The sequence below is a fragment of the Podarcis pityusensis genome (assembly GCF_964106645.2).
Source record: "Podarcis pityusensis genome assembly, chromosome: 5".
NCBI classification, from domain to species: Eukaryota; Metazoa; Chordata; class Lepidosauria; order Squamata; family Lacertidae; genus Podarcis; species Podarcis pityusensis.
Genome location: NC_138032.1, coordinates 22775088 through 22792223, shown reverse-complemented (window position 1 = coordinate 22792223; position 17136 = coordinate 22775088). Strand labels below are relative to the sequence as shown.

General features: G+C 45.5%; 1 protein-coding gene across 1 annotated transcript; it reads left to right on the top strand.

Moving 5' to 3' along the window:
* Nucleotides 1-12624: 12624 nt before the first annotated feature.
* RAP2B (RAP2B, member of RAS oncogene family) lies at nucleotides 12625-14743 on the top strand. The gene has a single exon (XM_081008331.1). It carries the CDS (start codon nucleotides 13327-13329, stop codon nucleotides 13876-13878), a length of 552 nt encoding a protein of 183 aa, XP_080864457.1. The 5' UTR covers nucleotides 12625-13326; the 3' UTR covers nucleotides 13879-14743.
* The last annotated feature ends 2393 nt before the right edge of the window (nucleotides 14744-17136 follow it).

Here is a 17136-nt window from a genome sequence, read left to right as displayed (position 1 = left end):
GTCCACTTCGTGTTCTTGTACTTTGTATCAGCCTTTGTATAACAAGTAATTATACAAATTATCCTCGGTTATTCATAAACAGGAAGCAAACAGGGCTCACTCACGTGAAAATAGCTGTTTGCAGTGGTCCAAAAATACCTTATCCTTTCATCTAACAGCTTTTTAAATATATTAGATAAGTTTATCAACTGAGCAGCTGATGATAAGAGCAGTTAAATTAAAGCTGTCGCCACTTCCTTCACCTCAACTCCAAGCTAGAGGTCTAGCCAAGCCTAACAAATCTCAAATAAAAGACTCGTCCTCCTCCTAAACTAAAAGTACTACCAAGAATTCACACCTCTAAGTCACTTGTTAATTATTATAAGGAAGAGCAAGAGGCAAACACCCAAAGGGCCCTCTCAGAGGTCCAAAATGTCCCAGACCACTTTCAGCTTTTGAAGCCCCTAGCAATCATAAAAATTAAAAATGTTGACACATGAAATAATAATAATTTTAATAATAATATAATTTATTGTTTATACCCCAGTCACTCTGGGCAGCTTCCAATACAGTGTCAGACAATAATTCATCAAATATTAAAAGCTCCCCTAAACAGGGCTGCCTTCAGTTGTCTTTTAAAAGTAAAATAGTTGTTTATTGCCTTGACATCTGCTGGGAGCCCTGTTCCACATGGCAGGCGCCACTACCGAGAAGGCCCTCTGCCTGGTTCCCTGTAAGCTCACTTCTCACAGTGAGGGAACCTCCAGAAGGCCCTCAGAGCTGGACCTCAGTGTCTGGGCTGGATGATGGGGTGGAGACGCTCCTTCAGGTATACAAGACTGAGGCCGTTTAGGGCTTTAAAGGTCAGCATCAACACTTTGAATTGTGCTTTGAAAACAAAACACGGCACCAAAAAACAAGAGTGAGACATAATTTGAATAGCAAATGTGTCATGTTTTGGTCCAATATAAATGAAAACAGGTTGCAAAACGTATCAAATGCCAACAAATTAACAAGCATTTACATTAGAGACCCCCTTTGAGCTTGAGACCCTAGGCCTAGATCCTCCTGCCTGCCCTCTCTGGTTGGCCTCCCTCTGAAAAAAATATGAAACTTATATGGATTCTAAGGGAAAGTTAATCCATTTTACTTCTTCCCACAAAATCTGGAAGGGTCTGGAAGGGCCCCTGTTCCTATTAATTTTATCTGTTTATGAAAAGGGTAAAAATGGCACACATTTTTAAACTGCCCATTACAGTGGTACCTCGGGTTACATATGCTTCAGGTTACATACGCTTCAGGCTACAGACTCCGCTAACCCAGAAATATTACCTCGGGTTAAGAACTTTGCTTCAGGATGAGAACAGAAATCGTGCTCTGGCGGCGTGGCAGCAGCAGGAGGCCCCATTAGCTAAAATGGTGCTTCAGGTTAAGAACAGTTTCAGGTTAAGTACGGACCTCCGGAACAAATTAAGTTCTTAACCTGAGGTACCACTGTATAATGAATGGGGAAACACAGGAAACAGCAAACCCATAAGCTCATAGCATTACAAGGCTGTAAACATATACATAACTTATAGCAGGGGTCAGCAAACTTTTCCAGCAGGGGGCCAGTCCACTGTCCCTCAGACCTTGGGGGGGGGGGCAGACTATATTCTGAGGAGGGGAAAAAAATGAACGAATTCCTATGCCCCACAAATAACCCAGAGATGCATTTTAAATAAAAGCACACGTTCTACTCATGTAAAAACATGCTGATTCCTGGACTGTCCGCAGGCCAGATTTAGAAGCCGATTGGGCAGGATCCGGCCCCCGGGCCTTAGTTTGCCTACCCATGACTTATAGCATGAACTCAATGGATCTTACTTCTGAGTAGACCTGCATAGGCTTGCACTTTAAAACTGCTAATCTGTACAGTGCCACAAGCCTGTAAAAGAAACAGAAAAATATCCTCTCCCAGAACCAATCTCTAATGAACTCATTTTGAAGATATCTATTGCACAATCAACGAAGCTGACTGCCTGCCTTTGGAGGTCTAACCATCTCATCATTCTTCATACTAACACATATAATAGCAGCAAGCCGAGGGCGGGAGCAAACCATGCTTTTTGTGGAGAAACATGACACCTCGCCGAACTTTTAACAACCTTACCTCCATTGTCAGCGAGGGATTGTAAAAGTTGGAGAAAGATCTTGCTTGTTGGGTCCATACGCTCATTTAAAGTTTTAAAGCTTCGATTGTGTGGCAGCCACTGGGTGAGCCTTGTTAAGCTCAGAGAGGCAAAGTACAGCTTGCTTTTGATCATCTCTGTTCTCTTCCCCCCTTTCCTTCAGATACTGGTTTCCTTGATTTTAGCTCAAGGGCATTTAGATGGGTGGAGTGTCACAAGGCAGGGCAGTAAGTAGAATATAAGCTCCAAATCAAATTGGTCAACAAAAGGGCCAGAAAAAGGAACGAAAAGCATAAAACATGCAAATGGTGCCTAGTGTGGCATTTCTACATTGCATTTCTTGCTGCTATTGACTTGGTTGCTTGTGATTTAATCACACTTGGGGTGGGAGATTTTACTTTCTTGCCACTTGTAAATATTTTGTTGGCATTTTTTCCCATATAGGTGAAATGGATTCGTGAATCGTGCAGAGTGTTTCTTTTCAGTTTCCCTATATTTATTTATTTTACAAGAATGTATAGATGGCAGCTGCAAAAAGGTAGCCTGCAACATAACAGCTCGATTTCAAATCGGTATAGGAAGGTAATGAGATTTTTGCTGAATGTTTGTTTTGATATTTCTAGATAGGCTCCGAACTGCTTTCAGGAAAGTAATGTAGAAAACTGCTACAAACGGCTATAAAAACTAAAAAACATTTTATTGTGTGAGTTTTTTAAAAAACGTGTTTCCTCATTGGATCAACGTGGAACAATATACTTCAAATAGCTTTTTAAAAAACCCCATTGTAGTCCATTTATTCATAACAGAAGGGTGGGAGATTGCTTCCTCCTCTAATGTCACAGGTACAAACTTCTCTCTCTCTCTCTCTCTCTCTCTTCCCCCCCCCCGCCCCAGCTGAATAAACTTTCCCTATTTCACGAACTGTGAAACATTTTGTGACTATGAAACCATTGCAAATGTGGATTAGAATATCCACTGTTTCCATAAGCACATGGTAACTAAAAGCATCCTTACACCACTGTTTCGTCAAACTTGTTATGAACATGAAGGGACTGCTGAAATATTTTACAAGACAGTGAAACTGCACATCAGTTAATTCCGAGTACGTTCCTAATATCCAACAACTGATACATCAAAATAAGAAACCCAATTTGATATTACATAAACATGGCGTCTAGTAATATAGACTCCAGCAGGATTTCCACTGGATGTTTTTGAAATATTAACTTCAAATTCCTGAAGCAGATTTAGGCGATAAGTAAGCACAAGTTGGAACGTAAGAGTTAATTATATTGTGAGGTACACCATGATCTCTGCGGGGTGAGGGGTTCCATATTTGTTCCTTGGGAATAAAGTTTAGAGAGGACTGAAGCTGTTTGTGTGATTCAAGGTTCAATTACTCATGCCAAGCATGAGATGGAAGGCTCACAGTATTAACACTTCAAAAGACCCTGCTCCCCTCACATTTCTATGGGGCTCCTCAATGTCATAGCATGTGATTCATTACAGAGGGCAAGTCAGGCCTCTGAGTCTCTTTCAGTCCCAGTTTCAAAATTGCCAGTCGCTTTCATTGTCTTTCACACAGACAGACCCCTCACTGATGTCTCCTCCAGTCAGGTGGGGGGAAAGAAAGATATGCTCCTTCCAGAGGGATCTGTGGAAACTCCTGTGGAAGCTCCTGTGGAAACAAATTACCTATATTTGACCAATTATTTAGTTAGGCAAAAGCCCTTCCTCTCAACAAGCTTGCCAGGCTAAGCTTCTTCAGCCAACATGACCTCTCAAACAGCCCTTTCTTCACAACTGAACTGGGAAGAACATTCAGATTCACTCCCAAACACATTACAACATTTAGCATGAAACCAATGTTTACTTCTAGATATATTTCTAGTGCTCTGAACAATCTGTCGTATTTCCTCAAGGACTGGTGGTGTTGAGAAAGAGAAGCAGCTGGCGTGACTCTTGTTCCAAGTGATGTCCATGCCAGTCCACATGAACGCAGCGAGGAAAAGGCCAGAGCTCAGCGATAGAGCATGTGTTTTGCATGCAGGAGGTCCCCGTTTCAGTCCCTGACATCTCAAGGTACAGCTGGGAGAGACTCCATGTCTGAAACCTTGCAGAATGCGTAGACTAAGCTCAATGGACCAATGGCCTGACTCAGTATAAGGCAACTTCCTACGCTTCAGGCATGAAACAGCCAGACTGGCACACCAGAACAGGCAAAGGCTCAGACTAAGAAGCAAAGTGCAAGTGTTGACAGGAGACCCGTGTATTTAAATATGGGACTATCCCAATAACGTGTAAACATTGTAACTTCCTCCTAGCTCTCCCAAAGGAGCAGGGTGGAAGAAAAGCTCAAGCAAAGGGAGGGAATGTGTGCCAGTTTTGCACCTTAAATTACGCCATTCTTCTTGCTTTACACACATGATTGGACGTCTGCCACAAGTCTAGATTGTCCAGAAGATATACAGAAGCCGTAAGCTGACACCAAATACAACAGGTAAAGGACATGGTAGGGTTGTTGTTGTTTAGTCATTTAGTCGTGTCCAACTCTTCGTCACCCCAATGACCAGAGCATGCCAGGCACTCCTGTCTTCCACTGCCTCCTGCAGTTTGGTAGCTTTGAGAACACTGTCAAACCATCTCATCCTCTGTCGTCCCCTTCTCCTTGTGCTCTCCATCTTTCCCAACATCAGGGTCTTTTCCAGGGAGTCTTCCCTTCTCATGAGGTGGCCAAAGTATTGGAGCCTCAGCTTCAGGATCTGTCCTTCCAGTGAGCACTCAGGGCTGATTTCCTTCAGAATGGATAGGTTTGATCTTCTTGCAGTCCATGGGACTCTCAAGAGTCTCCTCCAGCACCATAATTCAAAAGCACCAACTCTTTGGCGATCAGCCTTCTTTATAGTCCAGCTCTCACTTCCATACATCATACCATACATGGTAGGGTTAGCTGGGAACAAAGGCATTAGAGAATGACTAGGTAAACTGTGGCCAGGTAAGAGTTAAATCTGCAGTGCCTGGAGCTTAAATTCCTAATTTCTTCTACTTACCTTTCCATCTTACTACGAACACAAGTTGAAAGTGGGAGTATATAATGCGATGAGAAGTATATCATGTTTGGAATTCCTCTATAGCACCCCTCCTCGCCAAAAAAGTACCTGTTTACCCATGTATCACAGAAACGCACTAGAGAAGTAGGAAATGGGTGACTCAGCATTAATCAGCATTACTCATGCAGTATCTGGCAACTTCCTGGTCAGAAGAGAAACTGGCTACTGCTGCAAACACAACAAAGTGCAGTAGTTTCATGTGAGTCATTTAACGATATACCATTTGGAAATGAAATGCTTTATGATTATCTCTGTGTTGAACAAACAGAACACATCTATTTAAATCCAGTCTCTTTGCAACAATGTTTGGTTTGCCTGTATGCTCATAGCCACCTAGGCGAACCAACTCTCATGGAGCATATTTGGGCCTATCTAACCACAGCATAATGTATGCTCTCACCCAGGGCTTTAGGGCTTGCCGATCAGAAGGTTGGCGGTTCGAATCTCTGTGATGGAGTGAGCTCCCATTGCTCGGTCCCTGCTCCTGCCAACCTAACAGTTCGAAAGCATGTCAAAGTGCAAGTAGATAAATAGGTACCGCTCTGGCGGGAAGGTAAACGGCGTTTCCGTGCGCTGCTCTGGTTCGCCAGAAGCAGCTTAGACATGCTGGCCACATGACCCGGAAGCTGTACGCCGGCTCCCTCAGCCAATAAAGCGAGATGAGTGCCGCAACCCCAGAGTCGGCCACGACTAGACCTAATGGTCAGGGGTCCTTTTACCTTTACATTTAACCACAGCATAATGTATTCTCTCACCCAGGGCTTTTTTCTAGAAAAAGAGGTGGTGGAACTTGAGCTTTTTTAAAGGGGAGCACCCACCTTCACTTCTTTGCCCCCACTGCCAATTTCGGCGACACTGCTGCCGACCTCCACCTCTGTTGCACAGCCACAACTGCCAAGCCAACACGATCGCCGTGGCAACACAATAGTCGTGTTGCACAGCCCCAGGCGCTGTGCCACCCACTGGTACACAGCCCCAAACTAAAGAGCTGCCAGGAACGTACCTGAGAGGTGCCAGAACTCAGTTCCAGTGAGTTCTGGCTGAAAAAAAGCCCTGCTCTCACAACCTTCCCAGCATAATGCAAATCCAAAGGCCACAATAAGGAAATACATGAATCAGGACCACAAAGCAGTGACCATGCACTTAAGTTTTCTGAAGCCATTTTTTCAGGATGGATGTTAAATCAACTGTAGCTCTGGATATCCTGCATCAAGCAGAGGGTTGGACCATATATCCAAGAAGGCCCCCTACAACTCTTTGATTCTACTGCAAGTTCATCGATAGCTATCAAACAATAAATCTATTATCTGCTTCAGAATATCCAATGCTGGAAATTAATGATGGTTGGTTGTGTCACCAAAGGGAGTTTGCTGTAGGCATCTGACCAAGCATGGTGGAAGACCAAATGCTGAAGTAGGTGGACTTTCACTCTGCTACTGCAAGGGTTACGGATGTCTGGAGAGCTTGCTGGACAAGATTTTGAGTTCAGCATGACCAGTCTCGTAAACACCCAAACCCAGACTTCTGGGGGCTCTCAATCTTTGCTTGTGATGTAGAGTGGTGAGGGACATATACCCAATGGCAGGGATGGTCTGAAGCTTGGCTGCTTCAAAGTAATTTCCACCGACTGACATTTTCAACGTTGTATTAAATTAGGTGGCTAGACAATAACAAGAAGTTCAGAGAAGCAAAAAAAAGGTAGAGCACTGTTATTGTAAGTAATGATTAATGGTGCAATCCTCAGCATGTTTACTCAGAAGTAAAAAGGCCCATTGTTTTCAATGGTTCTCATTCCCAGGTTAAGTGTGTCCAGGATTGCAGCAAAAGTTCTAGTTGCAAGAATCACATACAGTGGTACCTTGGGTTACAGACGCTTCAGGTTACAGACTCCGCTAACCCAGAAATAGTACCTCGGGTTAAGAACTTTGCTTCAGGATGAGAACAGAAATTATGCGGTAGTGGTGCGGCGGCAGCGGGAGGCCCCATTAGCTAAAGTGGTACCTCAGGTTAAGAACAATTTCAGGTTAAGAACGGACCTCCGGAACAAATTAAGTTTTTAACCCGAGGTACCACTGTACTGGTTCGCCAGAAGCGGCTTAGTCATGCTGGCCACATGACCCGGAAGCTCTACGCCGGCTCCCTTGGCCAATAAAGCGAGATGAGTGCCGCAACCCCAGAGTTGGTCACGACTGGACCTAATGGTCAGGGGTCCCTTTACCTTTACCACTGTACTACAATACTGTATATAAATTGAAACTCTTGAAATAAGTGCAGGTTTTACATTACGTTATGGACTTATTCAAGAGTGTCCCTTTATATACTGTATACTGTATACATTTGCATTATGCTGTGTTTTGAAGGTGCCTATGTGATTTAAAAGAAAAAAGAAAAAGAAAGAAAGCCTAGCTGTTTTTAGTCTTCGTCATATTTCATAATTCTTTTTTGGGGGGAAGGGATATTATTACTTGATTGGCCATACTTTTGTTGCTGGATATTTTTCATTGCTTTTGGGGGCAGGGGCAAAGGAATGGTATAACGGGGCAGGACTGAGGGACCATGTGCACAGGATTGCTAACTTCCACCCCCCCCCCAAAAAACCAGGGTTCTGTGCCTTTAGGGCAGCCACCCCCAACCTGGTGCTGTCAAGATGTTTTGCATTCTGAATACCATTATATCTAGTCATACTGGCTGGGGTTGATGGGAAATGTAGTCCAAAACATTTGGAGGGCACCAGGTTAGGGAAGGCTGCTTTAAGAACTTCTGGGAAGGCAGAAATCCAGGTGGTTAAGCTTTCAACTATTTACAGTGAAGCTGCCTATGAACTGCTGGACTTATAAAGGCTCATCTGTCCTTAATTAGCTCCCAGCTGGGGAGCATCACTCCAGCTGATTCTGAACCCTGGCAAAGTGATAAATTGAAAATCTCCCACAATGCCGAATGCCTTAACTAGCTCTGTTTTGACAGGGATGCTCTCAAGGGGATGGAAAGGGACTCAAACATCCACACTCCTTATTAGATAGTTAGCTCTCTCCTTCCCAGGTCCAATTCACACATTACCTCTTTAAGCTTCCGCTAAAGCGTCTGAAGACCATTTGTGTTCCTTTCTTCAGAGAGTGCAACATAAAATTAAGGAAAGATAAAATTACAAGCAATGCTTAAATAGAGAGAAAAAGCTGACATGTGATATTAACATAATAATTAACTGTTCTAGGAAAGAAGAAGAAATGTCCATTGTCAGACTCACAGTCAACATGCATGCAGAGCCAGAAATGTTTTCCGGCTTTTAGCTGCAAGTCTAAGCAAAACCTACTATTATCTTGCAATCTCCTTGTTCCCATTGGCCAAAAAGAAGTCAGTCATCTTGAACTTTGGCCAGACCCATTTCTCTTCTAGATATGGGCTAAGGGATATTTTTTAACAGGTCAATAATGAAATGGGACAATTGCACATGCGTACTGGGGACTTGATTTCCTCTATGCAGCTCTCCCCACAAAGCCAGAAACATCGCTAATTATTATTGCTATCGACTCTTAAGTGCCTAAAATGTTCTAAGCACTGGGACAAATATTACAAGATCATGACAGCTGCTGCCTGCAGGCTCACAATCAAATAGACAAGATGCAAAAGCAAAAGAAATGGGGAGGGGAAAGGAAAGGAAAGCATGAAGGTAGGGATGAGGAAAAGGAAATGCTGCAGTGCTGTTCCTTACATAGGAAGCTGACAAATACTGAATCAGATGATTGTTCTGTTCAGTACTGTGTGCACTGCCTTTGGCTCTCCTGGGTTTGAGGCTGGGGCATTCCCAGCTCTACTGGGATGCTGCAGGTGAAGCCTGGGACTTTATGCATGTAAATCATCACTGGCTGATGAAAGTGACCTGACTAGACTCTCCCTTGCCATGATGTTATTCCTGGAAAGCAGGGAGTGCAGCCTCCCAGTGGCCCTAAGTCACCCTAAATTTCACGACAGAGGCAAGTGTGTGTCTCTCTTTGGCTCTACAATCCCGGGAACTGGTTGGAGTGGTGTGGTGTTTTTCATGCAGGGGAGCAAGCCCCTGTCTAACTGCTCCTTATTTGGTTGACGGATGGGGCCAAGCCATAAGTGACTTACCTGAAGTTTATTGCACACTAAACATAAATGGCCGTATAGTTAAAGCCATGGTTTTCCCAGTAGTGATGTATGGAAGTGAGAGCTGGACCATAAAGAAGGCTGATCGCCGAAGAATTGATGCTTTTGAATTATGGTGCTGGAGGAGACTCTTGAGAGTCCCATGGACTGCAAGAAGATCAAACACATCCATTCTTAAGGAAATCAGCCCTCAGTGCTCACTGGAAGGTCAGATCGTGAAGCTGAGGCTCCAATACTTTGGCCACCTCATGAGAAGAGAAGACTCCCTGGAAAAGACCCTGATGTTGGGAAAGATGGAGGGCACAAGGAGAAGGGGACGACAGAGGACGAGATGATTGGACAGTATTTTCGAAGCCACAAACATGAGTCTGACCAAACTGCGGGAGGCAGTGGAAGACAGGAGTGTCTGGCGTGCTCTGGTCCATGGGGTCACGAAGAGTCGGATACGACTAAACAACAACAAACATAAATGGAGTGAATAGAATGAACATGTGGCTGCCACTGGCTGTACATTCTGTGAAAAGCTCAAGCTGGCCTCTGCATGTATTGAAAAGTGTGCATTTTACACAAAATAGCATGGAGCAAAATGGAGCAGCATGGCATAGAATGCAATGAACCTATGGTCGAGAGTCCACAAGGTCCAAATGTGACCGAATCTGATGTTCAACCCATCCCTACTCCAAGATGAATATATGAGCTGGCAAGACAGTAAAAGGAAAAAAACAGCGTCCTAATGAGCAGGCTTGCCTTCTTTGAAAGCTCTAAAGTGTTGTTGGAATAGTGGTTTTCAAACATAATGCATTATTATTCTGTCATTAGTAACCAGGGACTGATGGTAATAACTCAGTAGATGTGAATAGAATAAGGAGGGAATCCATTACAAGAGAGAAGATGCAGCTTGTTACTATTGTGATCTCTTTTCCCTGTGCAGTAGCATTTACTCAGTGTATTTTTTACACTTATGCAATGCATTTTGCAAATCTAAGGAAGCAACTCCCTTTATAGTGAGAGTATGGAAAGAGCAAAGGTTAGAAGGTGCAACAATAATGGGTGACTTCCTTTTCTTTCTTTCTTAAATGGAACATCTGATTGACAAAGAGGAATAGTGTGCACAAATTACGGCAAACAGCCAGGGTTTCTTGTAATTCAAATTGCAGCCAGTCTGATTGTTATTAAAAGGGAAGAAACAGAAAATAATCTTATCACATGGCAGCTGCCCCATGTCAGACCCAAATGATTCATCTGTTATAATGCAGCTGAATGGAAAATAGATTTTTCTAAAATTGATTAAGGGCTAGAGTCTGTAGGTCATTAGCCTTTGCCATAAACCAATACATATTTTGGAGAACTTCGCATTATTTTGTCAGACTGGAAAACTGCCTATGTTCTCCCTCTCCTAACTAAATAATACTCACAAGACACTCTGATTGCAGATTAAGGGAGGTATACTCTAGCCTCAGCCATCAGCTAGAGCACCAAGGAACATTGGAGGCTGCAATCATCCACCTGGAAAGCGCATCATGGCAAGGAGACCAACCTGGCCCCATCCACTGGCCAGTGAAGGAGCAGCTGCTTTCCTCTCCCCTCCGCATTCTTTTTTCCCTTTCCTATCTTGTTCATTATATTGTGAGTCTATGGGCAGGAGCTGCTTATGTTTTAATATATATACAACACTTGGGAAATATTAGGCTCTAAGTGTTTAATGGTTTTATTATTAAAGTTTAGGTTTATTAAATTTGTATCTTGCTCCTAGAAGGAACACAGGTGGCGCTGTGGGTTAAACCACAGAGCCTAGGACTTGCCGATCAGAAGGTCGGTGGTTCGAATCCCCGCGACGGGGTGAGCTCCCGCTGCTCGGTCCCTGCTCCTGCCAACCTAGCAGTTTGAAAGCACGTCAAAGTGCAAGTAGATAAATAGGTACCGCTCCGGCGGGAAGGTAAATGGCGTTTCTGTGGGCTGCTCTGGTTCGCCAGAAGCGGCTTAGTCATGCTGGCCACGTGACCCGGAAACTGTATGCTGGCTCCCTCAGCCAATAAAGCATGATGAGCGCCGCAACCCCAGAGTCGGCCACGAATGGACCTAATGGTCAGGGGTCCCTTTACCTTTACCTTTACTACAAAAGTTATTGAAATCTCAAAAGGAAGTTATCTGACCTTGACATCAATGATGATGATGATGATAATACTCCTTGGCCCAATACTCTAGGGTAGAATGCATGGTCATCTTCAGCAATATTATGTATGGATAATATTCATATTCAGTGTGCAAGTAAAGGGTACAAAGAGCATAGGACAGTGAATGTAAACTTGGAGCGGATGGTGCTGGATTGTGGGATATTGTTTTTCTGTTGTAGACAACAGGGATTACAGTATTGCCTCCACTGACTGGCAGAGGCTGTTCAGGGTGTCAGACAGGGGACATTCCTAGACCTACCTGGAGATGCCAGGAACCAAACCTGCAACCTTCTGCATGCAAAACAGATGCTCTACCAGTAAGCCAGGAGGAACCCTTAACCCTCCAGCTCAGGGCCACCCAAACTTGGGTCACCGGCTGTTTTTGAACTACAACTCCCATCATACCTAGCTACCAGAACCAGTAGTCAGGGGTGATGGGAATTGCAGCCCAAAACCAAAGTTTGGTAAACTATGCTCCAGATGTTGGGCCCCATCTCGGTAGGGCCACAGATTCTGCGTACTTGCAGACTGTGAGCACTACCTGGGAGTAAGGACCATTGAACTCCACTGGGCTCAGGCAGGAATCGGACTGCCCTGCCGACAACTTGCTCAAACCTGCTCCTTGGAGTCAGCTAAGCCTACTTCCTCCTGGGGTGCACCGAGGCTTCCGCTTCCCATTGACCCGGCTTGCTTCTTCTCCCCCCCCCCCCATCCCATTCTTCTTTCCCTTCCCCGCCCCCAGCACCGCCCACGCCGCTCATCCCCGTTTCCCACACTATCCGCCCAAACTTCTCGCGTTCGCGGGAGGGCGCGGAGGAGGAGGAGGAGAACAAGGAGGAGCGCGCGGGGGAGGAGGCGGGGCGCGCCAGAAAGAAAGAAAGAAACAGCTGCTGCCGGGCCAATCCCCTTCCTCCAGAACCCCATCCACGAGGCAGCCCGCCGCCTGGGCCAATGAGCCTGGGCCGCTCGGCGAGCAGCGGGCCTGCAGCCAATCCGGAGCGGAGGAAGCGGAGCGAACGGGGCGTGCGCGCGTGATGTGCCGTCCGCTTTGCCTCTCCTCCTCCTCCTCCTCCTCCTCCTCTCAGGTGGTTGGAAGGGGAGCGCCCCGGCGCCCAATGGGGTCGGCAGCCGAGGGAAGCGAGTGATTCACCGGAGGGCGTCGCGGGGCCGGCCGCCAGCAAAGAAGGAAGAAGGAGGAGGAGGGATGGACCTGGCCAGCGGCGCCCCGAAGCAGCGCGGCGGGGCTCGTGCGGCGCGCGCCTCCTCGCCCAGCAGCTCTCCCCGCGGCCGGGACGCCACTGGAACCAGAGCGCGCCGCCTCCGCGCCGCCCCGAGCAGCAGAAGCAGCAGCAGCCGCCGCTTCCCTTCTTCCTCCTCCTCCTCCTCGTCGTCGTCGTGCTGCTGAGGCGCAGCTCTTGCCTTGCGAAAGCGACTCGGAGCTCCCGCCGCCTCTCCTTCCCCTTCTGCCGGGGCGCGGGAGAAGGCGGGCGCCTTTGCCCTTTTCACCCGGCCGCCGCCGCCGCTGCGCCCCTCCAGTGCCTTCCCGCGAAGAGAGGAAAGGGCGCCTCCGTTTCCCCCTCAGCCGCCTGCCTGCCTCCCTCTCCCCTCCGTGCTTTCTTTCTTTCTCTTTCTTTCTTTCTCTCGGAGGGTGGGAGGGGAGCCGGAGAGCGCAGCAGCAGCAGCGGCAGCAGCAGGCGAGGGAAGGCGGCCGGCCGAGGCGCGCAGCCCGGCGCTGCCGCCGCCGCCGCCGGCGCCCGAAGAGCCATGCGAGAATACAAAGTGGTCGTGCTGGGCTCGGGCGGGGTGGGCAAGTCGGCGCTCACCGTGCAGTTCGTGACGGGCTCGTTCATCGAGAAGTACGACCCCACCATCGAGGACTTCTACCGCAAGGAGATCGAGGTGGACTCTTCGCCCTCGGTGCTGGAGATCCTGGACACGGCCGGCACCGAGCAGTTCGCCTCCATGCGGGACCTATACATCAAGAACGGGCAAGGCTTCATCTTGGTCTACAGCCTCGTCAACCAGCAGAGCTTCCAGGATATCAAGCCCATGAGGGACCAGATCATCCGGGTCAAGAGGTACGAGAAGGTGCCCATGATCCTGGTGGGCAACAAAGTGGACCTGGAGGGCGAAAGGGAGGTCTCGTTCGGGGAAGGCAAAGCCCTGGCCGAAGACTGGAGCTGCCCCTTCATGGAAACTTCAGCCAAAAACAAAGCCTCGGTGGACGAACTCTTTGCAGAGATCGTCCGGCAGATGAACTACGCTTCCCAACCCAACGGGGACGATCAATGCTGCTCTTCCTGCGTGATCCTCTGAAAGGAGGAGAGGACATCACGACTGTATTGCTTTCTATTGTTTTTTTTTTTAATTTTTCCTTTTTTTCCTTGAATTAAAGGTTTACAACACCATCACACACACAGAGCGGCTGTGGCAGCAATGTTGTCATCCTGTGAAATTCCAGCTTTTGAGACAATTTTGCATTGCACCCGGATTCCTTCCAGGTTACGGCTTCTTATGCTATTGCTGCTGGTGGTGGTTATCGGTGTCATGGGTATGCATTGTCTCTCGTTAACATCTGGTGCAAAAAATATACCCCACCCACTCCCCCTTACACACACACAAATCCCGTTGGAAGTGTGGCACTTCCAACATGTATATGCCATCCATTTGATTGTTGCTTATTTCTTGTAAGTACCTCCTTGCAGAGAGGGCTGTATTTGCAACCAAGAACCAGTGGGGGAGTTTTTTGTGTGTGTTAAAAGCCATTGCTTTTAACAAGAGATGAAGGGGAGCAGCAGCGAAGGAATGATTGTGTTACTGGAGGGGAGGAGAGAAGAGAAAGACCCCTCCACTTGCCAGTCCGAACTCCGCCAGTGACTAGGAAACTTTTGGCTCTTGCGGATTTCTATGCAAAGTTGGAATATTTGTTAACAAGCCTATCCCATCTGGAGAAGTATTGCACGTGTACTGCCTGGGACTTTTAATAACACTGATGCCAATATGGTGTGCGAGGTGCCAGAGAAGTGTCTGCTGATTTAATTGTGAAATCTTCTATTTTTGTTTACCTGCTGTATCGAAAGGGAGGGAATGGAGAGCATTCATTTATTTGTCTTTTTGGTTGTTGTTTTTTTTAAAAAAGAAAATCGGCTGTGAAAACATTACAGATCTGCACAATTTTTAAGTTGTGTGTTTTGTGGGGTTTGGTTTGGGAAGGAGGGCGGGTGGGTGGGAGGGCTAGGAGATGGTTTAATTTAATTCGAGGGGGTGGGGGTTGGCAATAACCAATTTTGACAACTAGCTCTCTAAAGTACAAATACTTCCTAGAATGTGATGCAGGGTCAACAGCAGCCCTGTGTCTGTAGAGTGCCTTCAAAACAGCTGTTGCAGCCAGTGCCAACCTGTGGAGGTTCCAAGAATCCCATTATCTACTACTAAAAAAAACCCTACTTAACCATTTCCTTTCTGTAATCATACAGAGCAAGCCAGAACAAAAGGGCCTATTATTAACAGAATTAATTTCTCTTGTTTTCCATTTGAGCCTTTTTTCCAGTTTAGTTTCCATGGCGTTCAGGGGGTTTTTTTTATTAAAAAAATTCAAGTTCACAGGTATTAGCAATTTTTTTTATTTTTTATTTTGTGTGTGTGTGTTCTCCTTGTAAAAGATATACCTTCAACCAGCAATGAAAAGAATTGTAATGTGATGTACCTGGAAAACAGAATCTCGATAACTGTAATTTTAAATCCTGGACAGACATTTAATAGATGTTTTATTCATTTAAAAAAAATCTTTTAATACAGTTGCCATTTTTTTACAAAAAGAAAAGTTTTGTGGGTTTTTATGTATTGTGATTAAATGTGCAATCCTAGTAGATTGCAAATGGTCAGACACAAATAACTGCCTAAAAGCTTTGTCAGCCTGTTGCTCTTCAAATGTTTTCGGCCAAAATTCACATCAGCATAGCCTAGGGTTGAGCAGTGTTGTAATGCAAAACATTGGGGGGGGGGAGCACCAGGTTGGTGAAGCCTGGCCTAGTAACATGACTTGAGAAAAGGGATTTGCGGCCTGTGATATTTGGTGTATACAGCTAATACTTTGAACTCATTTATAATGGTATTTTGAATCATCTAAATCAGTGCTCCTTGACCTGGGCTCCCCAGATGTGGGTGGACTCCAAATCCCATCATCTGCAGCAAGCGCAGCCCAATGATCAAGCATGATGGGAGTCATAGTCTACCCGCATCTGGTGTTTGAAGAGCACTGCCCTAAATTATATGTGCAGGTATGCACCAATGTTTTCACAGCTAGATACTCTTCTAATTTGTTGTGTATCCTAGTTTTTAGCAGGTTCACTACAAGTAAAGTTACATGGAGCTCAGAGAAGCTGCCATAAGATAAAAAATTATGAATTACTTGCACTGTATCAATCATTAAAACATTTGGAAGTCAGAGGCTGAAATCCTAAGGAAGGCCCACTGAATTCAGTGGTAACTTCTGTGTACTGTAAATGCAGTGAAGAGTGCATTGCTCATCTTAAAACTCCTCATGTTTCCTGAATCCTCGAATGGGATGAAATGGTAATTTTGCCTCATTTGTGATCCAGCAATCAGTTAGCAGACTCATTTTGGAAGCTGAAAAATGTGTTTCATTAGAAGAGACTGTGAACTGCTTCTCTATTCACACATTCATGTCAACACTCATGTATGAGGATGCGTTTTGCAGTGTGTGAGAAATGGTAGTGGAGTTAGTGCCTGGATACCAATTGCTGCTGGCAGTTCAAGGCATTTATTTTTAACAAGAACAAAAGGTGGTAGGTGTTCTTTGAAGCAGGCTATGGAAGTGGATAAATTAAGGGTCAATGAATATTTAATTGGTTAATTGAACTAAAACTTACAGTAGTTTGTTAAGTCTAGTAAGTAAATGAAAGAGAGTTCTACAATCTGGAAGTGGGTGCCTGCTGTTTGATTTGAAAGCTTGCCTGGTTTGCAGTGGGTTGAACTGAGAAGCAGGAAAGAAATTATTCTTGTTTAGAAAACTTCTTGTTTTTGGTGGATTCTTATGTATCACGTTTAGTGAATTCACGTTGTGCTATTCTACTATACCAGATCATATATAGCATGATTTTAGTATTTTTAAATAATGGGAAGTTCAAGTCACCTTCACAGAGAACTTCACAGTGTAGCCTATCTCAAAAGTTCATCTCCAGCTGTTTTTGTACTACGATTCCCATCATCCCTGACCACTAGCTAGGGATAATGGGAGTTGTAGTCCAAAAACAACCCATGTTTGGGAAACCCTGGTCTAGGCTAACCTTGCAATATGTCTCCTAATGTTAACACTGTGGGACTTACTAAAGCAGATTTAATTGCCTAGAAACGATAATCAGACCCCACAAACTTAGTTGCACCTTTGGTCGTAGCTGTCCTGGTGAAAATGCCTTACAAATGTGGGCAATGTTTAAGCACTGAAACCATTTCATGGTCTTGGTCTAACTGAGCTTGAGGCAGTGTCTTAATTTTGGAGCACTTTTGGATAGTGATGCTTAGTTTTGCTTATTCAGAAGCAGGTTCTGTTGA

Excerpts from the sequence above, each read along its gene's own strand:
- RAP2B (XM_081008331.1), top strand. The coding sequence starts at position 13,327 with ATGCGAGAATACAAAGTGGTCGTGCTGGGCTCGGGCGGGGTGGGCAAG.